This window comes from Notothenia rossii (assembly GCF_949606895.1).
Source record: "Notothenia rossii genome assembly, chromosome: 9".
Taxonomy (NCBI): domain Eukaryota; kingdom Metazoa; phylum Chordata; class Actinopteri; order Perciformes; family Nototheniidae; genus Notothenia; species Notothenia rossii.
In genome coordinates this window covers 78,858,076-78,885,840 of record NC_136907.1, presented here as the reverse complement: position 1 = coordinate 78,885,840, position 27,765 = coordinate 78,858,076, and the positions used below count along the sequence as shown (strand labels likewise).

General features: G+C 38.6%; 2 protein-coding genes and 1 long non-coding RNA gene across 6 annotated transcripts in view; 2 read left to right on the top strand and 1 right to left on the bottom strand.

Moving 5' to 3' along the window:
- LOC307020564 (GTPase IMAP family member 4-like) overlaps window positions 1-27,765 on the top strand; it is a 186,245-nt gene that overhangs the window by 43,289 nt on the left and 115,191 nt on the right. The gene's annotated exons all lie outside the window — the stretch shown is intronic.
- Window positions 3,793-27,423, bottom strand: LOC307020562 (GTPase IMAP family member 7-like). Of its 4 annotated transcripts, none has more exons than XR_013802911.1 (4): window positions 27,354-27,413; window positions 20,389-20,514; window positions 19,061-19,153; window positions 18,556-18,859 (listed from the first exon to the last, which is right to left on the bottom strand). XR_013802911.1 is itself a non-coding variant. In XM_079652019.1 (2 exons), exons 1-2 carry the CDS (start codon window positions 27,376-27,378, stop codon window positions 4,238-4,240), a joined length of 933 nt encoding a protein of 310 aa, XP_079508145.1. In that variant the 5' UTR covers window positions 27,379-27,423; the 3' UTR covers window positions 3,793-4,237. The 4 variants fall into 4 exon arrangements, 1 of the variants encoding a protein (XP_079508145.1); XR_013802912.1 differs by having other exon boundaries at window positions 19,084-19,153; XR_013802910.1 differs by having other exon boundaries at window positions 18,556-19,153.
- Window positions 20,432-21,230, top strand: LOC307020575. The gene is made up of 3 exons (XR_013802929.1): window positions 20,432-20,518; window positions 20,822-20,880; window positions 21,129-21,230. It is a non-coding gene; the product is annotated as an uncharacterized lncRNA (long non-coding RNA).

Below are 27,765 nucleotides of genomic sequence, written 5' to 3'. Positions count from 1 at the left end.
GTGGCGAATGAACTGCATTTCTCCAATCTGAAGAATGGAGAAACGTATGGACCCCACAGTGTTAAAGCAACGTTGACCTCAACAGATTGGGTTGTGTTAACTCTGGTGTCTTCCAGAGATCTCCACGCAACCATTGTATCGGAAGGAGTAGTGCATCAAGAAAACACTGTGGAACCAGCGGTGTACAAGATATTTGCAACAAAAAGCAAAGAAACGCAAACAAAAAGCGAGATCAAAGAAGAGTTTTCACCGTTACCCCTCAATGTGGAGGAAGAAGAAGGAAATATCCCCCCGCCGCCAGAAGTGAAAAGAGTCCTGACAAGCACCGTCTGGGAAACTAAAAGCGGACCATCTGGACGATGGTATTACCGCTTAAGCCGTTTGCTGACGCAGGGGGGAGGGGTTCTCTCTAAAACACAGTGTCCTGCCATCTCTCTCTGTTTCTGCTGATGTGTAAAATATACAAAATAACGTTTTATATACTTACTCTCTTGTTAAAAGGTGATGAAGTTTGTAGCGTAAGCCAGCCATCAGTGTTCTAGTTTTAAGGATCGAAGGATCCAATGTATTTTTTAAATGGAGCAGAAATAGAACTAGTCTCCCAGTGCAAGTATCTTGAACAGGGAGTGTCATATTGGACTCGCACTTAACTTTTTAAGAAACATATCCAGAAAGTATCCAATACCATTAAATTCAACTTGTAACATTTTAAACAAATTAGACCTTTTCTTAACTGTCAATGCTGCAAAGTCATACCTCCACTGTATGATTCTATCCCACATTGAATACTGTTTTACAAACTGGTCGTTTGCTTGTGCCACAAACCTGAAACCCATAGAACAGCTGTTCAAGAGAGCTATCCAGGTGTTTGACAGAAAGCCACAGTCATACCACCTCTGTACCGTCCTTGAAAATCACAATTTCTTGAGATTTTGACATTTTTATGTCTTTTAAAAGTATGTTTTTTAAAAAAAAATTATATTTACATGGGCTGGCCCCCCCCTCCCCTTGGGGGAATTCCTCAACAGAAAACACACTGGACGCAGCACTAGGTCAGAAACCAGAGGAGACTGTGAAGTCCACCACAGACGGACCACCTTTGGACAAAATGTCCTCTCCATTAAAGGCAGCTCATTGTGGAATAGCCCCCCCAACTGAGATACGGGATTGTCCCACTCTCAATAGTTTTAAAGGTCGACTTAAAGAATGGTTGAGCAACAAACAGACGTGTAATCACCGCTAAATAAATGCACTTTAACACAGGGGTATCTCCTCTTGCACTTTATGTAGCGCTTTTATCTTATCTTGCACTTTATATATCATAGCTGCTACATTGTACTGCCATGTGGTAAATGCTTGTATGCTGCTCATGCTCTTTCTGCATATCTGCTATATAGCACTGAAAGCACGTCGCCACAGATGAAACACATTGGCTGCGGTGGCTCTGTAGTTGTGACCGTAAACCCGGAGAGCACATAATGTTCACCAAACTGACGATTCTTCACCTTCTCTGTTTTCATTTTCTTGAGAACGGGTTCTCCTGATTCAACAGTATCACCTGTGCTGTTGTTGTATTGTGTATTCTTTGGATACTCGATTGATATATTGACAAAGGATAGTATTTGTTGTCATCATGCTAAACAACCAAGGGTTAACAATGTAACCCATTGAAGAGTACTGTACGGGCCTACCCTTCTGTTCCACTGCATCTTAGAGGTAAATATACTTATTGAGCTTGAGATAGTTTTCAGACTTCAAGTTTCTCCTCCCCTTCCTGTCCAGTGAAAATCATGTATCTCCAGATGTGTTGATTTTGGTTTATATTAAGCTGTCTTTGGCTCTTTTCTTGCTGTAACAAATGCAATTTCCCCTCTGTGGGAAGAATACGTTACGTCTCACTGATTTGTATATTAGTGACTAACTTAAGGATGGAGTGTTAACACCTTCTTCATCCCACAGAGGGGAATTTTACACCTTTTCTTTAGGATTAATTGTCTTTTTACATACCTCGAATTATGTCAGTAAAGCATTACTCATTTATTATCAGCTTTATTTCATGATCACTGGAGCATGGAGTATGATTTGCTGGAAGTTACAGACATTGCACACCTTGCACCACTTTATATGTCCACTATGTGGTGCTAGAGGAAACACTATTAACAAACAGAATGACACTAAACAACAATTGTAGACAACACATTGTTATTTTCATGATGTTTGTCACATGAGGCTGACTTCCTGTTGCCTTTAGGTGGTGCTATGATTTATCAAGCACTCAACATTGGTAGTTTGGAGACTGTACAGTTACAACAACTTCTGTTTCATGGAGAGTGTCTAATATGGCTGCTATCGTTATGGTCTTAAAAAGTTACTGAACTTAAGTTAAAAATTCCTGTTAATACCTAATAGATATTTTACATCTACAGGTGAAATGAAGCGCAATAGCTTTGTTAAAGTTGTGTAGAGGGAGCTATCGAGCCACCTTGCCTAACTGACTAAATATAACCATATCAGGTAACTAAGTGTATGCATGTGCCACGTTTTGTGTGTCTAAATGCAACCCTTAGCCCTAAAAAAGTACTATCTGTTTAAGCCGTTGAACGCAGACACACAACTTTAACTATCTAGCTTTCCCCGTGTCTTATGGCTTTACTTACTACATTTCAGAGAGAGATTTCAGTATTCTGAGCCCCTACTCTCCCCCTAACTTACGGCAACAAAAGTCCGAAATGATTCAATTTAAATAAAGAAGTAAAAACAATAAGTGTGGCTTGATATTGAGAAAGCAAAAGGTTGATAAACGCTGTGAGAATGGATCTGCGGAGAGCATTTCTCCGTGATCCCAAGTCGTCATTTTCTCCTCTATTTCTCTTTCAAGAGTTTGAAGTAGCTTTTCCGACCTCTCTTTGTCATCTTTCATTTCCTTCATTTGTTGCTCATACTTTTCCAATATTCTCTTCTCCATTTCCTCCTGCTCTTTGCGCATTTCGTCTTCTCTCTCTTTAAGGATTCTCCATTTGTCCTCTTCTATGGCCCTCTCTGCCTCCTGGATCATTTTATTGGTGTAATGGCTTCCTGACTCAAACTGCTTGGCTGTGTTTTCAGAACAATTATTAGTATTGACACAATTGAGATGATTTGATGTCAAAAGCTCAACTGCAGCCATTTATTAGGCCAAGTGCTGCTAAACGAAAAAGATCATCTTTGATTTAAAACCTTGAAACACAGCACCCCCATGTGGCTGTTAGACAGTGGTGAAAAGAACAATGGTAACTATATTCAGTACAGCATTATTCATAATTATTCAAGAGAAAATACAGACATTTTCAATTATTTCATAATTAGTTTTATTAACCAGACTCTTCTTGAATATCCAGTCTTCCTGCATGTTCATGGTTCCTTTAGATAACTGCAAACCAAGTTATGCCACCATCCCATGTACAGAGTGAAGGCAGCTTTGGCTTTTAGTCTGTTAGCAACATGAGATGTTTATGCTTTATGACGTGAGTTTGTTTCTGGCTATTAATCACACCTACTAATTGACCTATCAGGAGCTTTAGAGTCTTTGTATTTGTACCCCCAGGCTTCAAGCTGGATCAGCAAGGTCTGACTTCTACTAACTTCTGCAGAACCTGGTTTAATGAACCAGCTGTTTTAAGGTACAATTTACTCAATTTTCTGAAGTGATCCAGATTCTAGTGTCTGTCATGAGGTGTGACTCTAACTGAGTGTGAGTGAGAGGCAGTTGTGCAGTCTTACCTAAAAGCAGGAGAGGACGACGTGCAGTTGTTTTAGGTTCTCCCAATCCGAATGGGTGGGATGGTTTTATTTTGAGAAATGCTTCACAAATATACATGGTTTATAATTGATACCTTTATTCTATATTCTCGTTACAATGTGAGAATTATTCCTTCTGATTTAGGACTTCACTCAAAGGTCATCATTTATTCTCATATTTATTTTAAATCTTCCGGTCCGTTACCAAGGGTTGAATGTAGTCTTATGTGTGACCAGATAAAACATGACAACACATATCATTCAGTTAATAACCGATTAGTTACACACAACTTAAACACCTTTTTACTTGAAAATTCCACAAGGTTATTTACACAACTTGATTAACTAATATTACTTTAAGTCACTCTAAACAAGAAAATCCAAAAAGGGAGGATAAAGATGTGCAAAGAATCAGACAGTCAAAGGTTTGGTAGATCTGCTGCAGTCCAGCAGCAGGAGGTCAGACTGTCTCTCGTGCAAACCAGCTGACGTTAGTTATTCTTTTAAAAATAAATGACTTCTCAGTCTCTCCTCTGGCCTTTTCTTCCTCCTCTTTTCTAATTCTCCTTTTTTCCTCCTTAATCTCCCTATCACAACCTTCTATTATCTCATAGAAGCTCTTCTTATCAGCTTTAATCTCCTTCATTCTATCCTCGTACAGTTTTGCTATTTTGTTTTCCAGTGCCTCCATCCGTTTGCATATTTCCTCTTCTCTCTTTGTAAGGATTCTCTGTTTTGACGCTTCTATGAACCTCTCTACCTTCTGGAACATGTCATTGGTGTAATGGCTTCCTCCGTTCTTCTCTGTGATGTTTCTGATCTTGTCGAGCAGCTCTCTGACCTGAGAACGATCCTCCACCTCATTATGGAAGACGTGGTACTGCCCGTTACATCTGTTCACAAGTTCCTGCAGACCTGCACTATTCTTCAAGAACTCTTCAATAGGTTTCCCTTTGAGCAGGTCACCGTGGGTAAAGAGAATCATGCTGTATCTGTCTGCATCTTTTCCAAACATTTCCTGAATCTTCTGCACTGACTGCTTTTCTTCCTCTGTGAATCTGCCAAGTCTGATGACGACCAGGAAGACATGGGGTCCAGGAGAAGCAAAAACAATGCTCTGGTTAATCCTGCCTCTGGTCTCCTCTGCATCAAACCTGGTGACATACAGACCCGGAGCGTCAATGACAGCAACTCTCTGTCCATCCACTTCACCAAAGGCCTTCTCACAGGTTACAGTCAGAGATTCAGGAGAGAACTCTGATTCAAAGTGCTCTTTTCCCAGAATGGTGTTTCCTGAGGCGCTCTTCCCAACACCGGTCTTCCCCACCATCACAATCCGGAGAACATCGTTATTGTATGTGTTCGATTCTGATGGGGGAAAAAAACAACATATATTTTAAGTGCTTTTAGTACTCATATCTTAAGTTAATAATAACAATGGGCAAGTGGGAAGAAGCTGTTCTGTTTTCTCCTTAGCTAGTTATACAGGTTACTGCATGTTGGTCCGTTAAAAATATTTAAGACTGTAAGTTGCATAATTTAGTTTCCACCTCAGGGTTTCTTAGATATTGGCTAGCCCTTAATATTATTATTTGTTCTTGAATGTAGAATGTTTCTCAATCTAAACATTAACAAAATAAGGAGTTTAGTGGCGTTATAAATAAAATCAATGGAGGCTTTAAGCCGATGCTTCCACCAACGTATGATAAACTTGTTCCTCTGATACTATCCAGTTCGTACGTTATCAAAGGATCTGTTTTTCCTCGTGGAAGCAGGATGGTGGGGCTACCCAGCTAGCGGGGAACGTTCTCACAACTTTGGCTAACGTTACCTATTGGTTCTAACAAGGTTTTAAAGAAATGTTTTAATCTGATGTTCGAAGAACCTTTTTAGGATGTTTATTTGTTCAAATAATGTTCCTATAAGTTTTAAGGTTAACTAAGACATAACGTTCTAACTGCAACATTCAGAGGATATTTTGAGGATGTTATTAAGGCCTGAGATGACAGAAAGTTTTTTTATAAAATGGTCCTTTCATGTGATACGTTAACAAAGGTGGAACGTTTTGCCTGCAACATTCTAAGGACGTGTTTTGGACATTGTTGGGTAACACATTAAAGATGTTCTTTATAAAACATTCCCTCAATGTTACAGGATAACAAATTAAGAACATTCTCCAAGCAACATTCTGAAAATGTTTCCAGGATGTTATTCTTTTTTTATAAAACGTTGCTGTTATGGCAAATATTAACACGGTAATGGTCAAAGTCAGATTTATTTCTAGAGCGCTTTAAAAAACAAACTTGATGCATTTGTTTGAAAAGGATGTTTTAAAAAAAATCTGATGTCACCATATTTTCCTTTTGAAAAAAACAAACAAGCATGTAATTCATGATAAGCTGTAAGCAGATATTGCATATTTGCGGTGGCATGTGTGAGTTCCCAGCTAGAAATGTTTGTTACCATTCGTTGTTCTACGAATGTTTTCAGCGGGACATTTTATTTTGGTTCCCAGAATGTTCTTCTGAAAGGTAGGATAACGTTATTTAAAAACATTCTTGAGATGTTTGGTGATAACCTTCTTAAGATGTTTTTGATAAACTTCTTAAGATGTTTTTGATAAACTTCTTAAGATGTTGTTGATATCCTTCTTAAGATGTTTTTGATAACATTATTAGAACATTATGCCCTACTGTTCTTAAAACGTTTTCAGCGGGGCGTTTTATTTTGGTTCCCAGAATGTTCTTCTGAATAGTAGGATAACGTTCTCTAAAAACATTCTTAAATCTTTTGGTGATAACTTTCTTAAGATGTATGAGCGCATACATCTTAATAATAAGTGCCGTTCGAATTCTCTACATGATAGGAAAGGAGGTTTCAAACTTCCTTTATAACCTCCTTTAGCTTAGGAACCACTGAACCTCCCTTACCGAAAGGAGAGGTGAAAATGCTGCCCCACAATGCCTTGCAGCCGCAGCATTTGCCATCACACAACAGTCGGCCGTTCACGGAAACAACCGATTATGACCGAGAAATTATATTCTGAAACTTACGGTGCTTATTAAGCATTTAAAAACGTATATGTGGTAAGTTGCCAAAGTGCTTTGTTTTGAACGTTCATCAGTATCATAATCAAAAAGAGAAATATGAACGTTAGTTTTTACTGAAATGATTAAATAAAGTCAACATTTGACAGAGCTGTGTGGGGTTTGTTCAACTTTTAAAATATGTTTGAATGGTGATATACACAGTGACAGATGTTAAGGACTAACGTTTATAATAAATACATCCCAGCTAGCGGGGAATGTTCTCACAACTTTGGCTAACGTTACCTATAGGTTCTAATAAGGTTTTAAAGAAACGTTTTAATCTGATGTTCAAATAACCTTTTTAGGATGTTTATTCTTTCAAATAATGTTCCTATAAGGTTTAAGGTTAACTAAGACATAACGTTTTAACTGCAACATTCAGAGGATGTTTTGAGGATGTTATTGAGGCCTGAGATGACAGAACGTTTTTTTATAAAATGTTCCTTTAATGTGATATGTTAACAAAGGTGGAACGTTTTGCCTGCAACATTCTAAGGACGTGTTTTGGACGTTGTTGGGTAACACATTCAAGATGTTCTTTATAAAACGTTCCCTCAATGTTACATGATAACAAATAAAGAACATTCTCCAAGCAACATTCTGAAAATGTTTTCAGGATGTTATTAAGGCCTGAGATGACAAAATGTTTTATAAAATGTTCCTTTAATGTGATAAGTCAACAAAGGTGGAACGTTTTGCGTTGCGTTTGGACGTTGCTGGGGTAACACATTCAAGATGTTCTTTCATAGAACATTCCCTCAATGTTACATGATAACCAAAGAAAAACATTTTGAAAGCAACATTTGGATAATGTTTTCAGGAGGTTATTCTTTTTTATAAAATGTTCCTGTGATGCGAAATATTAACAGGGTCATGGTCAGTGGCGGCGCTAGGGGGTGGTTACTTGGGCTCAAGCCCCGGATGTTTTCTGAAAAGCCCCGGATGTTTAACTTAAAAAAAAAATTACATTTTTTTTTTTGGAATGGTTTCATCGAGAAGTTTTATTTTGGTTCCTAGAATGTACTTCTGAAAGATAGGATAACGTTCTCTAAAAACATTCTTAAAATGTTTGGTGATAACATTGTTCGAACATGCAGTACACAGTTGGAGGTCAACCAATCACAGAGCTTGAGAACTAATCACGGGGTTTGTCAAACAGAGCACATGGTGTAGTCCTAAACGATAGCTGGGGATTCTGGGTAGTGTAGTGTCTTCTGCCATCCTTTACTCCGAAAAAATATTTGTTTCTCCGAATCGAAGGGGAAAAATACAAAAGCATTGCACACAATTTAAACCAATCAATGTTGGTTAATTAACAAGGATACTCTGGTGTTTTTTAGTCGACGAGTAGTGCAGATATCACTGTAAAATCAATGTAAGGGGAATACTTACTTCCGGGTGTACAATTCTCCGTTATCCAATGGGAATGGACGCTCCCCCCACTTTACAGCCCTGCCCCACATTTTTGCAGCGGCGGATGCCGCGGAACACTACATCCCGTTACAATAATTCCCCTCTACTCTAAAGTCGCATCTAAAAAGAACGCGATCTGAGAAGGACTGTTTTTGCTAGTAGCGGTTCACGCAGAGTCCTTGTCATTCCACTGACCTGCACATTTAGACTAGTAATGTGTCTGTCGCGAACGAGCCGGCTCAAAGAGCCGGTTCTTTTAAGTGAACGACGGGAGCCGGCTCGCGCCCGTGAATGAGCCGTTTAAAAAAAAAAAGTAATACAAGACAGAATGATCTCCGCGCTACGGGTGCTCTGTGCATGCATGCAGTTACATGTAATATCCAAGGATTAGAGACGGTTGGATGCTGCTGTTTTGAGTACTGCAATATATTTATTTTCACTATGTTATTTATATATGATTATCTTTATGCTCAGCAAAGATTTGATGTCAGCTGTTGCTGTCTTTTTTTCTTTGGTTAACAGACGGATACCTGCTGTTTTGTTAGGGCATTTACACTTTTAAAATGTCGATACAGTAGCTGTCCTTTTTTAAATGTCTATGATAAAGTTTTTATAGATGTTGCTATCTAGTCATTGGGTGGTATCAGAGAGTTACAAGGGTCTGTAAATGCAATGAAAACATTTGGCCACAGCAAATCATTTAAAACATTTTTATTTTTACTTTTGAATACTTCAGTACAAAGGATGTATTGAATAATTTAAGTGATATATGTGTATACATATAAATCATTAAGTTGAGTTAATAACTGGAAAAAGTGCCTAAGCCTCCTGGACTGCCACGAAAAGTCCCATTTTCACAAGGAGTATGTTAAAAAAAAAGTGTGTTACTTCAGTCAAACACCAGTCAACATTCAGCTTGTAAAACAAGAGCGTATAGAGCAGGAAAAAAGGAGAGATGGAATGATGGAGCAACTGCGCTATCTGCAGTTTCTCACCCGACAGGGCCTACCATTCAGCGGGCATCCGGATAAGGAGAGCAATTTCCAAAAGCTAGTTGAACACGTAGCTGAAAAAAAACCTACTCTGAAAAGCTTCATGCTCACCGGGAAATATGCATCACACCAGACAATCAATGAACTTATACATGAAATGTATCGGGTCTCTCTCACCCAGGCCCGGTTCTCCGGGGGTGCATAAGGGTGCATTGCACCCTCAGTTGAGTCGTTATGCACCCTCATTTGAAAAATGAAAAGTGAAAAAAAAAAAAAAATGAAAAGTAAAAAAGAAAAGAAAAATGAAAAGTGAAAAATATTACATATATAATAATAATAATAGTAATAGTAGTAATAATAATAATAATAATAATAATAATAATAAGAATTTAGTTGAAATAATCTTTTTTTAAATTGTGGTTAAATAACATTGTCTGCTGCATTCATTTGGTCAATTTAAACGGTAAGTAACGTTATTATGTCAGGTGTGCGTGACCTGTGCCGCTGCGCGTTCGTCATCTGCAAGGTGCTTACACAGCGGTCATTGATGGACATCAGCAAATGGTTAAAACAACCAGCCCTTATCGCCAGCAGTAACACTGCATCTACTGCAGGTAATAACAGTTCAGATCATGGGGACATTACGTTACCCGCGGCCACTGTCGTGGACACTAACCTGACTCTCGTCAGGTCAGTCCGGCGACAGCTTTGCCCGCCTCGCCCACGGAGCCGTCTTCGTTGCCCCAAACACCGCCACCCCTCAGCGGCCCGCAAGTGCCAGAGGACCTCGGCAAAACAGAGCCTGCCCAGGTATATTTAAAAAAGTACCCAACTAGCCTGTACAGTGGGGTAAGGCGCTCATTTTGCAGCTCATGGTTTCAAAAAAGAGATTGGCTGGAATATTCATGTAAAAAAACATGCCATCTTCTGCTATGCATGTAGACATTTCGGTTCAAGTACGTCAGATGCCTTCACCACAACTGGCTAGAACAACTGGTGCAATGCTCTCATAGGCTACGTGATAAGGGACTGGGAAGGCATGAATCAAGCAAAGAGCACATATATCCATAGATCTCTTCATGTTGCTCTCAAAGTGCACCAGATTGATGCTTTTAACTTCAACATTTAAAAAAACATCTTCACGGGGGACCATGCCCCCGAACCCCCCTAGAGGAGGTGAGGACCCTCCTAGAGAAGGTGAGGACCCCCCTAGAGGGTGTTAGGTCCACTCCCCACTTATAAAAATAGCACTTTACCACTGCACCATCTCTAATCTCAGATGCACCCTGAGTCATTTTGTTCTGGAACAGGGCCTGCTCTCACCACTCTCTGAAATTAAAAGCAATGCAAAACACTCTGCATTTATTGTGGATGAAACTCGCGATTGTGCCGGACATGAACAGTTGTCTCTGACTGTACGATGGGTATCAGCTGATTATACAGGCACTAGCGGAGTGATTACCACTCCGCTAGTAGATTTAGCATACACACACGCATTTTTTGCCCCCCCCCCCACTTCTGAAAGGAATCCGGCGCCGCTGTCTCGAGCTGTATGATACAAGATTATGGAGGTTATTCCTATCTTTATTCAAGAGCGTTGTCTTTCAATTTGAGAGCATTATCATTATTTATTGATTTCACGTTCAGATTTTGTATTTCTTTCCCTCAACCCTGTCCTCGCACTTAAACAGTGCCTGCTTGCGCTTAGATTTGCTCTGCTTCTGCTCAAACTGTACGCTTGCACTCAGATTTATTACTGCTAGATTTCCTGTTTTCCAGTTTAAAACGTTCTCCTCGCACTCAGGCTGTTTCTGTGAGCTTGTCAAATGTCTGCTCTCAGATTTATGCTCTGCTCTTGGATTTGTTTGTGCAACAACCATTTCAAAATCCCTCAACCAATAGGAGGCCAGGTGAAGTGTCGTCTCCTTGCTGACGCATTCACTTTACTTGTTAGAGCGTCCTGTAAGGGCGGTTACTCTTTAACCAGGTTTATAAACTCCCGCCCTCCATGGCTTTATAAAATGTACTTCACTTGCTTTATTTACGACTTTTGACAAACCTTTCTTACTTGACTTCTTTTCTAAAAAGAATATAATTCACAAGAAGAAAGAGGCTAGCAGCACCGAAGCTACAAGTGAAGCTGCTACTAGTACTACATCATCAGAAGAGCCGCCTAAAGACGTGGATAGTGCTAGCACTAACGTTAGCTGCGCTAGCAACGTTAGCGTTAGTGCTAGCTCAAGCTAGCTCAAGCTCACCTTTCCCCCAGAGGCATGGACGGAGGAGATGTGGCAGAGGAAACAAGAGGTGTGTGTGTGTGTGTGTGTGTGTGTGTGTGTGTGTGTTTGTGTGTTTGTGTGTGTGTGTGTGTGTGTGTGTGTGTGTGTGTGTGTGTGTGTGTGTGTGTGTGTGTGTGTGTGTGTGTGTGTGTGTGTGCGCATCTGTAGCCTGTTATTGTCTCATTATACCGCACTGTGAATGAATTCAAAGTAAATATATAAGTCATCATGAACACATCTGTCCATCAGACAGAGGGCTGCTGTGCCTCCTGTCATCAGACGTCTCTTTAAAATGACCACTCAGAGGAGAGGAGTTCTCATTTCTCTAACTCATACTTGCCAACCTTGAGACCTCAGAAATCGGGGTGCTAGTGGATCGCCGGAGCTGTATTAGATTAACATTAACATGCTTATTAACACGTAGCACCATCCTTGATGGAGCATATGTGTGGGTTGGACCTGTATTTTACAGGAAAGGAGTGAGCAGAGAGTAGAGTTGTCGATTCTTGTTCTGTTTTCTGTGATATATCTCAGACTTTCAGTTGCGCGCGCTAAAGAGACGTGGACCATGGAAACCAAACAATGGTGTAGCTGTATTAAAGTCCGAGTGGAAAAAGTCCGGAGTAAATCTGATTTTGTCAGAAATCGGGAGAAATATGACCGCGGGAGGAAACAGGGAGAGGGCAATGAAATCGGGAGTCTCCCGCGAAAATAGGGAGGGTTGACAAGTATGCTCTAACCGCCTGCTGCTTCTCCTCCTCTCTCCTCGGTTCCCCTCCTCAGTCCTCCGCTCGCATCTCCTGTGGGCGGGACTAAGTATTGAGGATAGGGGTCGAGGAGGGGAGTCGAGGAAGGGAGTCGAGGAGGGGACATTTAAGAATTGAGAAAGCTCTTCTGTAAACATCGCGTCGCAATGAAAGCAGTTAATAAAATAATATCCAGGGGATGCATGCAGAGCTGTCATTGGCTGAGATAAGTCCGGCCGTGCGTCACGCCTCTTTGAAACATCTCTGTTCCCGGAAATGCATCCACGAGGGAGCCGTGGAGGACCCATCAGTGTATCCTCGGTTAGAGCTCCTGCAGAGAGCCTCCTCGACGCTCGATCCTCGGTCCTCGAAGTGCATTTAGAGAAATTAGATGTCCTTCAACATGGCGCGCTGAAATTCATTTCCGGGTCACTACCGGAGGACCGAGGAGTCGAGGAGGGGGATTTGATGAAATGAGAAAGGGCCCAAGTCTCCTAAAAATTACGTTCCCACAGAACTAAACTGCATTTTCAATTACGTTTAGCTAGAAACGTATTTTCTCCCACGTTACGTTTGTTATGAACGTATCTCAAATACGTTTATTTTCTACATATCTTTTCCATTTATTGTCTTGCTTATAATAATGATAATAGTCATTTATAAATATCATTTTAGAGCACACATTTGAAATCAGTTGGCGAGGCTGTAATTTCTCTCATGAGTGAGGCAGAACATAATAGTTTTAACATGCCAAAAAGCTGCTGTGTCGTTTATTGCACCTCAAACATTAAAACAAATCCAGAGTTACGTGTTTCTGAACTTCCTCTAAGAAGAAAGGACAGTAACAGAAGATCTCTGTGGCATCAGGCTTGATCGCCATTCAAATGACAGCGTTGGTTTCCCCAAAAGTGGGCGGGGCTGTAAAGTGACGTAGATGTTTCTCTCATATATTATTCAAAACCATTCTATTTATTCTAACGTAAATTAAGTGCCAGTGTTTTATATTTTTATTTATTTGTTTTTATTTTAAATCGTATAATGTCGGACTTTTTTTGCCGTCTGTGAGGAAAATAAATGGGGCTCAGAGCCTCAAAATACTGAAATCTGTATTTTCCTTTTAATTTGTTATTCTTTTCTAAATAACACACCGTTATTTACTCAACAATAACACACAATTATCCTTGTTTTTATTTGTTTAATTCTATAATCTTGGGCTTTTTAGCCGTCAATAAAGTCACCGGAAACAGACGTAGGCATATAAGGGACATTTCAAGCGATACACGATAGTGATGGGTCGTTCGCGAACGATTCGTTCTTTTTGAACGAATCTTTGAAGTGAACAAGGTTAACTGATTGCTCCCACAAAAAGATTTGTTTGTTTGAATCGCCGCCTTCCGCCAAAAGCTAAAGAGAAGCAGTTCGCGAACGACGAACTTAAAGAACTGGCGGAAACAGTTCAGAACTGTTTCCTACAGTTATTTTATCTTGTCCCTTTCTTTCAAGAGTACTGGATGTTCCATCTACACAGAGTTGGACTCAGTTAGACAACTACCACAAATACAATGAAGTACTTTATTGTTGGACTCAGTAATAGTTGGACTTCTACCACAAGTAGGCTACTATAAAGTTATTTTACTGTGTACTTTTTCAGTTATTCTCTGTCAAACTCCTGTGGCAGAAAATCATTTTATCTCTCATAAAATATGGCAGAAAATATGCAGTTTGACAGAGGATTACAACTGTAATCAGAGCCCTCTCATCTGAGCTCTGACACACACACACACACACACACACACACACACACACACACACACACACACACACACACACACACACACACACACACACACACACACACACACACACACACACACACACACACACACACACACACACACACACACACACACACACACACACACACACACACACACACACGAGCGGGACATCCTCCTCAACCTGTCCGCCATAAATGCCTCAGAGGACGGATACCTGAACCGTAGCGTCCCACTAGCTTAGCCGCTAACTAAAGGTAAACAAACATAGATGGGTACATAGCATATGAATAAATCATCACCGATGTAGAGGATATCTTTTTTTATTCAGTTTGAAATCGGCCAAATGGAGTTTAATGCTTTGGGATTAAAGTTAGGCCACATAGTACGTGCATGGGTTTGAAAGTATAACGTGCTAGCCTGCTGTAATACATCCTATAGTCAGGCACACATTGATGAGATTTAACAATGGCCAATTATATTTCTTAAATAATATGTAGCCTATTCCCAGAGCATAATTCATGGGGCAACAAGGTGAGGTGTAAAATGTGTTTTAATATCATACATTTTACGCCAGCAAAATTATTGTACGGACTTCGGCAGTAGTGAAGACTCACTGAACGAATTAAGTACAAAGACGAATCGTTCGAGAACGTGCAAATCACCAGAAGTGGTTCGCGAACCGGTGAACGAATCAGTGAACGAATCTTTAAAGTGAACTGAATCAAAAGATTTGTGTCCCCGAAGGAATTCGAAATGCCCATCACTACACACCACAAACCCACTGAACTGATTACCCAAGATCCTCAGCTTGAAGCTTGTTGATTGGATGTTTTAGCCGCAATGCATGTTGGGATATGATGTTTTTGCGATATGATATCTGAAAACATTTAAAAATAATACTTTATTCTGAGTGTGCTTGCTTTTCTCTTTGGAATTCATCACATAAGGGCATTGTAATACACGGTTCGTGTAGAAAAGGACATGTCGTTTTTAAAGATATTACTGATTTTCTTTGAATATAAGAATGTAAATACTGAGTTGAGAGAATAGTCAGGGGATTTGGGTGATGGGAGACACTCAATTTCAATAGCTTACCATTAAATGATGGATATGCCTTTCTGTCTGTGATGTTTAGCAAATCAGATATTAATGTGTAGAAGTAAAACATGAGAAATAGTATAAAAATAGTGTAAAATTATGTAAAAACATGAATAAAACTACACATCTTCAGATGTTATACATACATAAGTGTCCTACACTAATAATACAAAGTTATTATTAGTAAGCTGTGTGTACCTTGTGTGCACCGCCTTGTGGTTAAAGCACGTTATTGAATTATTTGTGTTGAATAATGTTATTTTTGTTGAATAATGTTATTTTTGTTGAATAATGTTATTTGATGAAAAAAATATTAAGAGTACATACTTTCATAGGGGGAAAGTAGAAGGTCAATGATAGAAATAAAGAATATAAAAAATCAAGAAGCTACTGTAAGTGATCTCTACAATAAAACAGTTTAGTGCAGGATGTACAAAGATATTAATAGGAGGATGTACAAAACTAATTAACCTTTATTAACACATTAAAGAATACTTTAGGTTAAGGTCTTCTTTTAAATAAGAAAAAAGCTTTGGGGGTATCTATCTACAGATACATATTAAGCCTGACAAAGTACTTAACGTCTGATATATTGCTTTCCTGCAATGTTAACTATGTTGAAGCACTTCTTTTAACTGATATTATACACATTAATTATACTCTTATGTAGATAGAATAAGAAATGTGCAGAATATGACAGTTTAATGGTGGAGGTATACAGGCATATTGATAATTGGTAATGCACTGTTGAGGAACCTGTGACCCAAGTTTTTCATTCATTGCATAACTACACCGTTTGTGAATATGTGTCAACAAACCTTAGAAAATCTTGAAATCTTGAAAGGGATGTGCAAAATAGCAATTGCAAAAACTGCAAATCTAACCAAGTGTAATAATCTTATATTAAGATTCTAAATCTAGTTTGTCTTGATTTGAGTTTAAATAGCTTATCTAGTGCTTTCTAAGGAAGATATTTTGACTTAATTCAAGTAAATGTTACTTGCCTAGTCTTGATAAGCAACTTTGTCTTTATTTTAGTTATGTTTAACTAGATACAAGGGATCTGTCTATAAAACATCCACTTCAAGGCTAGAAGCCTTATTTTAAGCACTAGTATGGCAATTTTTTTTCAATCATCAGCTCTGTGGTTAACATAAGTTATTTTCCCAGCTGGTATAAAGACAGTAAAAGACACAATTCAAACAAGAATAGGGAGGCTTAACATCTCTTTTAATGATAATCACAAAATAATCATCATAACACACTCTCCTAAAGGATATGGACCAGAATAACTGATGATATGCATGACAGTCTCTTATTATCTATGGCATAAGTAATACTGGACAAAGAACAATATATCTTAATTTCTGAGGTTGTGGTGCTTTTCATATATCACACCAAACTTTTTCAAACAATCCATGCCACATTACACATTTAAACATGAACAGCTTAACACACCAAGTATGGCTGAGCAATATGGATAACAAAAAGAAATATCAAAATATATCTTTGACTCGAGATTGTAGTGGTGATTGTCAGTGCTTTCACACACACCAAGAGACCTTCAGTTATCACCATCTTAACAGCTCAATTCCATAACATCATTGAGGTTGTACTTAATTGGAACATATTGGTGGTCTTTAAAAGTAACTGCATAATAAGCTGTAAAATCAACTAGCTTCTCAGCATCAACTACCTCTGTGGCTTGTGCAAGATCAGGGATGTCTACTTCATATGCAAGCAAATCTTTGCTGAAGCCCAAAGTGTCATAGGGCTGATATTCAAAGCAGTATAAATAAGTGTTAACCAGCCAGATATCTTTGATTAGCCCAAATACTGGTCATTAAAACCACTTATTATCAATGACTTATGACTCGTATACTTGTTTCCATTAAGGATAAGCCACTTGAGACACAACAGTTTGCACGTCACTAGTACCAATGTAGTCTCTCAGTTTCGACAGTACATAGTCTGTGTTTACAACTTCAGATGTTGGGCCCAGTTCCTTCTCATTTGAAAGAATTAGGTGTTGCCTTCCATTCACATTGTGAGAGCATTCAAACCTCTGATTGTGCTGAACTAATGTCTTACAAATGTTCTTAAAATTTAATTTTGAAGCCCAGCGTTTAAAAACCTATGTTTTGATTCAAATCTCATACACATGTGTCTAATCATAGGACCCAAAGCCGTAATTTGTGAAGGAAGATGAAGCAAATAATGTTGTTTTGGTATAATGTTGTTTTCTGGGAAAAGCTGCTTAAATGATTTCAAATGCTGCTCTATCAATTCTTTAAGCCTTGCAGCGGTTGTAAGTGAGATGACTGGTGCAAACAGGATCCGTGTTATGTCTACCAATTCAATGATGAACTGCACAAACAAACTCTCTTTGACGTCATTTAGCAAAAATGGCAATATTTTCAAAAGGATAAGCATTTGTCCTGAAGATTGTTTTAGTCTGTTATCATTTGAGGTCAATGTAGAAACAGTGATGGGACATGGTCTGTCTCTTAGATCATGAGGTGAGTAAGGGAAACAGACCCTAGCTTAATTAAATACATCCAGTTCTATCTGCCCACTAAGAATGAGATGTTTTAGCACACATTTGATCTCCATAGGGGCGACTCCTTCAAGAATAATATGCATAATATCTGTTGGGGTCTGCTCAATAAGATTGAAGCCAGGAAAATCACACAATCTACTTTTTCTGTTGATCCCATATGTTGTTTTTAAATTGTTCTTTACAAAATCTGTGCTGGCCTTCTCAATATCAGAACACTGGCGCAGATGTCGCTCTACTGTTCTTTTGTTGAAAAAATTCTCATCAAAGTTATTTTTCATGTCATCTGCATTACACTCACAATGCCTACATTTACAAAGAGCAAAACCAACACCCTCTTTAAAACCTGCAAACTCATGTTGAGCCAATGTATCCCCACAAAGGGAAACCACAGCACCATACATGATCCTCTCACCAACAGCTGTTTGGATTTTAACACCGTGGTACAACACATCTAAATCTTTTTTGATTCTATCTAAAATCACATCCACACCACACTGAGACAGCTCGCTTGATTTTGCAATGGCTAGCAATCTAACTGCAGACAGATTTGATCTCTATTTCCTAAAGTGTAATAAACCATTAACAGTTTGTTCTTTCTTGCATGTCCTCCAAGTGGATTGCATATTTCAATTTTTAGTCAGTATATCAAATTATCTGCAAAGCGGAATGTCTGACGGAGTACAGTGGGTGGTCCCTAAGAAGTTCACCATCAACTATATCATATAAAAAACCCTCTTTACACCTCTTAGGTATGGAGCTTATCATTGTGAATATCCAGGGATCAGAAAACAACTCCTTGAAGCTCTTGAATAATGACACATAATAAAATGAGTTAGTTTTAATGGTAAGAGCTCTTGACATTTTTTTCTTAGTTCTATATGCAGTTTGTGATATGACCACCTCCTCAGGCTCAACAGGGTTAAACAAATGCCGAATGCCTGTAGATGCGTAGATGAGACTTTTGAGAAGGGGTCTTTAAAGTCATCAAGTACTGCTAGGACTGCTGTTTGGAGATTCTCCTCACTTCCAACATGGGTGTCAAAAGCATTCTTGATCTTGTCCCTGAGGTTGTCTAGAAGGGAGGCTTGGTACTGTTGCACATCTGCAACAACACTGTTGACATTCCCCTAGAACCAAAAAAAAAGGATTTACATGTATGAACGACAAATGCATTATCCATCACATCGGTATTTTTAATTTTTCTAAAAAACTTATACCAGACAATATAGAGTTTTTTTTAAATGTAACTGCAAGTACAGGATGTATTAAAGTTAATAAGTGCAAATACACAATATAATAAAAGAGAGGTGGAATTATTTGTGCAGGACCTGAGATAAGTAGCATCTCTCACGGATATTCAGAGCAAATGCTGCAGAATGCCGGGTCAGACTGTGGTCACTCGTAGCAGAGGATGCCTCTCCCTAAAAACAACATGATTCAGTCAAACTTCAGTGAATACTGCTATTTAAAAAGTACAATATGTAATTGATTTGTAGTGGCTCCCGGTTTGCGTCAGTATACAGTATAGACTAAAAAAATACCCCAGTTATATGATGAATGCTATTTAATTTATCAAAGTTGAGGGCAATAGTATGGACTCCAGTCTCAATATTAATGAATGCACACAGAAAGATTCACAAATGCATTCATATATAAATGACTCTCCACATCATTATTTTTCAATGCACACAGAAATAGTTATCTTTCTATATCAATATTTAAAAAGAAATCCACTTAAAAAAAGGTTCACAAATGTATTCCTGATGCACACACAAATAGCCTATTTCTTGTTTTAACTAAATGTAATAGAAATCCACAAATATATGTATTTAAAAGTATTTGTATTGTCATCAAAAACAAATTAGTTTGTGATCACATTAGATATATTACACATATGACATATATTACACATATTTATTATTATTAGGGTATATTACACCCTCGAATAGACGTAGGTGATTGGCTGAAACGGAAGGAGACATCTGATTGGCAACAGATAATTCCCTGTTTTTATATGTGGATTTGTTTTACATATATATACACCGATAACTATTTAAGTGTGCATGGAAAATATTTGAGAGAGTCATGTATATATAAATCTCTAAATTCATTTGTGAATCCTTCTGTGTACATTCATTAATATTGAGACTGATCTGACTCAGCCATGTCATATGTTTATATTTATTTCATTTAAGAAGGGACACTGCACATTAATTAACATGAGCATCCACATGTAAGTGTGCCAGATAATCAGTTGGCGGACTTTATTTTGCTTACTTTAACATCATTTTTCATGGTGGGGCTAAGCCATTTCTTGGTATGGGTGTAGCCTACCCCAGCCATACCCTGGCACTGCCACTGGTGAGATGTATGGGGCGGGCCATTCTGCGCATGCGTTAAATGCGTTAAATATTTTAACGCAATTCATTCAAAAAATTAATTACCGCCGTTAACGCGATAATTTGACAGCATTAAATAGAACATAACATAAAGTTAAGATTATACATTACATTATGCATTTTCAAAAGGAGCTATAAGTAATATCAGTCAAGCAACATCCATAATAAAAACATGGAAACAGGGCAAGTACATTTTAGGCTACATATTGCTGTAATTTATTAGCACAACTGTACTGTATAAGGTAAATGAATCTCACCATGTTTTCTGGATTCTCAATTTGTTCCAGATTCGCTCTTTGATTTTCTGTGTCCTCTACTGGAATTTCGGCGCCTGTATGATTAGGCTCTTGTTGGGTATCCCGCCATCCATCCAAGCCTTCCTGCTGGGTATGTAAAAATTAAGCTAGCTAACGTTAACTACTCTCAGATAAATAAACTGTCTGTAAGGAACACAAAATTAGCCGACGTTAATATCATAGTTTTCTTTTGGTATTCAGGAATAATTGTATCTGTTAAAAACTAGCAGCTAGTTAAAAACGCAAAGGGTGGTTGTAGACTAGCTAACGTCGACCTAGCTAGTTCATAGTGAATCACAGCAAATTTACCATTTAGTGTCTGATGCCTTTTTAATGTGATTATTTGGGGTTGATCTTTAAAATGACAGTGGCCATCTTTTCCTGTAAATTACAGATTGCTTCTTCATGGTGAGATGGATAAATTCGATGATACAACTGTGTCACTCTTAAAAGGTACATCTCTTGTTAATTATTTAGACATCTAACATTAGTGCATATCTTTACACATATCTAGACTGATAATTCCCTAATATGGGCTCTTTGTTAATAGTTGTGGTCTGTTGCTGAAATTGCCAACCAAGACTCATTCCTTTACTTGCTTTACCAGTAGCACTGATATACATTTAACTTATAAGGGCAACGTAATACAAATGTTGTTAGAAACATGCTTTTGGTAAATGATCTGGTCTCACACATTACAGCTGCAAGTGTTACCAATGAGCTATTACCCTCATTAACACGGGAAGACCTGAGGGACCTCCTACCGGGGCCAGAGAACTTCCTCAGACAAAAGTGCATTTGGGAAGCAGTGCATCCAGAGGTAAAGATTTATTGTGAATGAATGAATTAAGTGTATTGGACTTAAAATAGAAATAAATGGAAACTTCGTCTAAAATACATGATTTCACAATGGGTGCTAGAAATGTACATGAATAGCATTTGTTCTTAACAATTTCTAAAATGATCAAATTGATCCTGTGGTGACATAAATCAGTCATCAATCATATGGAGGCATGTACGAGTGTTTCATCAGATCTTTTTCTATACTTTACCTAATAAATTACACTTACATTTTTTTTTACGTATATATTTTTATTTTAGATTAGGGCTGCTCATCTGATTGTAGTCATCACCTCCAACTGAACTGCAATCATTTCTACATAAACATTTCCCCCCTTACGTGTTAAGGCGATGCAGCCTGTAGTAGGCTAGCAAAATCACTGCATTTCCACAGAAATATGCATACTATGTTGTTGTGCATTTTTAGTTCTTTAAAATGTGTTCCACTGTGCCAACACAAACTCTTAAGTAGCCAGAAGTACTAAAGAAAGGACCAAAACAATTCCACACATTACAGCAAGGTAGTTCAAACTAATACTGTCCCCTACTGCATCCAAAATCACAACTTTCTGGTTTTATTGATAACAATGTTATATATACGGTTTTTTTCCAATTGTGAGGTGGTTATTATTATTATCCCATCTATCTGGTTTCATTGAGATAGTTAAAGATAGTACAGTAAGACAATGTTACATACATATTTGTTCAATAGCGAGGTTATAATAATTATATATTTTGTCATTATTATTAATGACAATAATAATCATTTGAAAGTTTTGCTTATGGTCTAGACTTTTTGACTTGTTTTTGTGCAGGAGAGCTTAACTTCAGCAGTGTCCGTAAGCCCTGCAGGGAACGACGTCTTCACCAAAACATGTGACTCCTAAAGAGATCATGAAAATAAGCAGTCCAGACTATGTCGTTTACACAGATGCTGAGCTGGAGCAAATCCGCAAGTATTATTTTGAGCTGCAGCGTCACGGGAGAGCACACCACTGCACCATGTCCAAAGAGCTCAGGTGCCGCTTGGTCAGAAACACCATGACAAGCATGATTGCGATCCTTAGGGCTAATGACATGCAGGACAGGGGAGACTCAGAGTATCCCTCTCGTGAAGAGGTGTCTGCCATGGCCAAAAGGTTGATTGAGTACTATCCTGTGCTGCAAGATAAGGATAGGACTAAACAACCATGGGTAGGTTCTTAATTTTCAGTGTCAAAAGTCATTTTCATCTCTTGACATTTACTTTTCATAAGCACAACAATATTGTCAGCTAATTGAAGTTATCTTTTTTAAACTTTAAATATACACATCTTTGATATCTAGTGTTCAAGGTCAAAATTAACATTATTTTCCCATATGCCCAAAGTGGATAAAGTGAATGAATTTACCGACCAAAGATATTTTTGACTTGCCCAAAAACTGCATTATGCATTATTTCATAAAGACATTTTCCTTAAGTTTTAGTATCGAAGCCTTAACTTGTAAAGATAAGATCAGATTTATAAAACTTTTATAAAAAAACTAAATTTTAACAATCAATTCTGTATGGCACAAAAACACATACTTTGCCTTTTTCACATTATATGTCCTAAATCTCAATGAATAGCCGACCCTCTCACTTTAGTCATTGTTTTCCTCATACCTGTTTGTTGGCTTAATACCAGTAATGTGTCACCACATTTCCATTAGTGATTAGATAACTGATGATCACTATCTGACTTATATTGCGAGCGTGTTTGTTGTCCTGATGAACCCTACAAGCTGTGCTACAGAACAGCTAGTGACTGACCTTTTCATTGTTAGGCTACATTTGTTGATTGATTTGTTCATATCCTCACGTCAAGATTTTGATGGTAGAGATTGTCTCAGCCAGTCAATATCAGTATTCACACATGGCCTTTCATTGCACTTTGAAAATTAGTTTACTGACCAACTGTCCAGTAATTTATTTATTTATTGGCAAAGCCAATTTTTTTACCCCCATCTGTTGCATGGTGGGTGTTTATTTGTACTCGGCTGGTATTGTATCTACTCTTAAGTATTTTATGTGATGTATCATAATCTCTCTCACATCTCTTAATGAGTCGTCATGTCCATTTTATGCCACAGGAATCAGTCTTCCGTCAACTGCTCAAGAGACTGCAGAATGTCAAATCAACCCAGAATGTGATGAGCCGATCAACTGCTGAGCCCAGCCCAAGTCTTTCCTTCAAGAAACGTAGACTACTCTTCGAACCAACAGTACAAGACACTGACTATGATGCTGATACGAGCGCATCAACTGAGATCACTGATCTCTCAGAGAACACGCCCACAGACCTCGATAGTGATGACGGCACAGGTCAATTGGAAAGTTACGGACTAATGTTTATTACACCCAACTGTAATTGTGTGCTTCAGCAGCACACTTTACCCCCTTACCCCTTATTATTCCACTTCTTCCGCCTACATTTTGTCCTCGTACTCCTTTTACACCGTTTAAGCTATCGACATTGTTCAAACTTTAAAATGTTCAGTGTTTTGCTGTAGTGTGCTTCTGTACAGATTTTTTATATTATTTTCTTTTTTTTATCCCCATACAAATAATTTAGCTATCTGAACAAATACAGATACAAATACGAGTACAAATTGTGGCCTCTGCACATATCTAATCTTTGCTTTGGTGTGACTCATCTCTTTTGAAGTTGATTCCATGCAATGCCATGACTCCAGAAAAACACTACAAAACCCTTCAGGAGTTGTGGAAGAAAACTAGACCGAACCAACAGGACGTGGGTCATCTCTTGGATCTTGAGTTTGAGTCAAGGAGAGCCTTTATTGTGTTACGTGCTGGGTGTGTTTTTCTCTGTCTCTGTGCAGGTACACCTGGTCCGCTCCTGGCTCCGCCTTCCCCAGGTGTCCTGATGACATTCAGTTGGGGATGAATTTAAGAGGAGAAGCTGAAGGACAAGGGGTCTCAGGATAATATCAGCTCTGGATGTGGAATTTACAATGTCAGAACTCAAAATAGCCTTACAAGGTACAGGATATACAGCCCCAGGACAAGACCAGCTATGTTACGCTATGTTTAGACAGTTACCTATGGAAACTAGGAAAATGGTGTTGAGTCTTTTCAATAAAATCTGGAGAGAAGGAGATATGCCAAGTGTGTGGAAAACAGCAATCGTGCTACCATTCAATAAGCCAGGGAAAGATACAGCTAACCCTAGTAACTACAGACCAATAGCTCTTACATCACACCTATGTAAATGGATGGAAAAGATCATTGTCCGTAGGCTCTCACATGTACTGGAACAGAAAGGGCTGCTGAGTAGTTTTCAGAGCGGATTTCGTAAAGGGCGTTCCACAATAGATGCGTTAGTAAGAGTGAGTAACGATGTGGAAAAAACATTGAAAATGAAAGAGATAATGGCAATAGTGTACTTTGACATTGAAAAGGCGTATGAATCTATGTGGAGGGATGGGTTAGTGATCAAATTGGGTAGAATGGGTATTGGAGGGAGAATGTTAAATTGGGTAAGGGCCTTTTTAACAGACAGGACATTTAGAGTAAAGGTTGGAGCAGATATTTCCAACTATTTTGAAATAGAAAATGGTATTCCCCAAGGGAGTGCAGTCAGTCCAATATTATTTAACATCATGGTTAATGATATATTTACATGCTTAGACACATGCATACAATCGGCTCTGTATGCAGATGATGGGGCTATTTGGATGAGGGGAAGAAATGCCCCATACGTAATGGAGAATATAGCAAGAGCGATTACAAAAGTGGAGAGGTGGTCATATAACTGGGGATTCAAAATGTCAGAAAGCAAGTCATGCTACATGGTATTTACAAACAAACGCAAGATTGATGGCCAACAGCTAACACTATATGAGCGTCCAATGACAAAGGTGAATGAGTTCAAATACCTAGGACTGTGGTTTGATAGCAAATACACATGGAAAATGCATATTAATCAAGTGGAAACAAAATGCAAAAAAGTATTAAATTTATTGCGAGCTGTAGCTGGATGCAACTGGGGCGCAGATAAACAAGCATTAATAGACATTTACAGATCAATTATGAGGTCCACAATAGATTACGGTTGTATAGTATATGGAGCAGCAGCAAAAACATCGCTTTTAAAAATTGATAGAATACAATATAAAGCATTGCGGCTGTGTATTGGAGCAATAAAGTCATCCCCTATTAATGCAGTTCTGATAGAAGCAGGAGAGACACCGCTGGAGATCAGAAGAGAGAAACTTGCTCTGTCATACTGGGTCAGACTACAAGGAAGTGGAGAGGAAAATATTTCAAACAGAATATTACAGGATTGCTGGGAATATACAAAGTTCCAGGGGGGTGGGTTTGGCTGGACGAGTAAGGAAAGAACGGGGGCATATGGAGTGGAGAATATTACGTTTGCCAAAGCAACTCCATTTAGCAGTGTTCCCCCATGGCTGTTCCCAGAAGCTAACATAGATATGAATATCATAGAAAGGGAAAAAGAGTGGCAAATAAATGAAGTGGGAATTAAAACAAGTATGTATCTGAACGAAAAGTACTACAATTACCTACACATTTATACAGATGGCTCTAAGAACAAGGAAGAGCGTGTTGGAGTTGGCATATACATCCCAGACTTTAAAATATCTATTTTAAAAAGAACATCTGATCAATGATCAGTGTATACAGCAGAAATGCTTGCTGTAATAATAGGATTGCAGTGGGTTGAAGAGGTCAGACCAGATAGGGTGGTTATATGTACAGATTCATTGTCCATATTACAAAGCATACAATCAACAACAACTACTAGAGAAGACATTCTCATAGAACTGAATCATAGCCTGTTAAGACTGCACAGAAGCGGCATAGATCTGCAGTTCTGCTGGGTGCCTGCACATGAGGGGGTGAAAGGGAACGAGTGTGCTGATAGATTAGCAAAAACTGCACTACAAAAGCAAATAACACTACCAGTTCAACTTGGTAAAGGAGAAGCACAAGCAGTCATTAAGAAGAAAGGGATGGAGATCTGGCAGAAAAGGTGGGAGAAAGACCAGAAAGGCAAGGTCTATCACAAAGTACAAAATACAATTACAATTAATATTCATAAAGAAATTGCCTAACACAAACAAGCACAATGCATTTGATCATGTATCCATATTGTTTTTCAGCTGGACAAGCGATTGCTTTGATGAAGGCACTTCCCTCAATGTTTCCTTCCCCAACTGCCCCACCCCAACAATTTTTTTTACTTTTTGTCTCTACTTTGTTGCTCTCAGCCATCTGAGGACCCCAATACGTTTCTCCAGAAACGGCCCATCACCAGCCCAGTCATCTTGGTAGACTCTACTAACCTCCTCCTGGCTGTTGGCAAAATCCCACTGATGACCCTACCTAGGGAAATGAGCCACGAGACTCCACTCATCCTGATGGGGTGTTTTTACACCTTCCACCTCACCTACCCCAAATGTGTTGCTACTCTCTTATCCGTCATCCAGACTGAGGTACTGAAGGACAGTATTCACGAGCGTGACCTTACCCATTCATACAGAAAAGCAATAGCTGAATGGGGAAAATTCACTAAAAAGTAGAAAACTTGAATTCTCTGTCCAATGTTTGTCAGTTCTTTGAGGATGTATATATTTTGAAGAGCTTTGTTCATTTGAAAAATGATCCTGTTTGTTCTGGACTGACTTAATAAAAACGTGTTTTTTGAAAGAATTGTCATGTTTACTTATTTTAAGAGCATGTTTTCATATTTAGCTCCCTAAAAACAAGAATTTCATTACATGTTATCGCTTTTATCCAAAGAGACTTACATACTCAATACTGTGGGCAATCCCCAAAGGAGCAATTTGGAGGGAAGTGTCTCAGGGACACAACGACATGCTGACTGCAGTGGGGTTTGAACCTGTGGGGTTTGAACCTGTGACCCTATCCTAACACCAACGCACTATCCACTGCACCACACGCCTTTTTATTGGATTGTTTTGATCTGTTTATTATTAGGAAATATGACCACCTACATATCCAATCTATAAATATTTAGATAAGTTGTAATCATCATTAACCATAAAGTTTATTCACTTACCATTTTGGGCAAATTTGCTGGCCATAGTTGGTGATGGAGGGAGGAGCTGGTCTGTTGCTGGGCTGAAGAAGTGAAGTTAGTCTGCAACAACACCTCCTTAAAAACAGACTGTATGAAGCAAACCACACCCACACACTGCTGACATCACAGACTGAAGTTCAGCTCCAGTGGGATGATTCATAGATTAAAAATGTTTAAACATCTCACCCTGTCTTAATAAACAGAACAATGGACATATAGCCTCACGTGTTCAGATTTTTTTTTATTGAACAGACTACATATTTGAGATATCAGCCCTCAATGTTCTTTATATATCAGCATTCACCCGTTCACACACATTCATAGTGTCACGGCTGTTTTTCTCAGCTCTTCAATGATCGTTGGAACTTGTTGATTCTTGTATTTCCAGAAT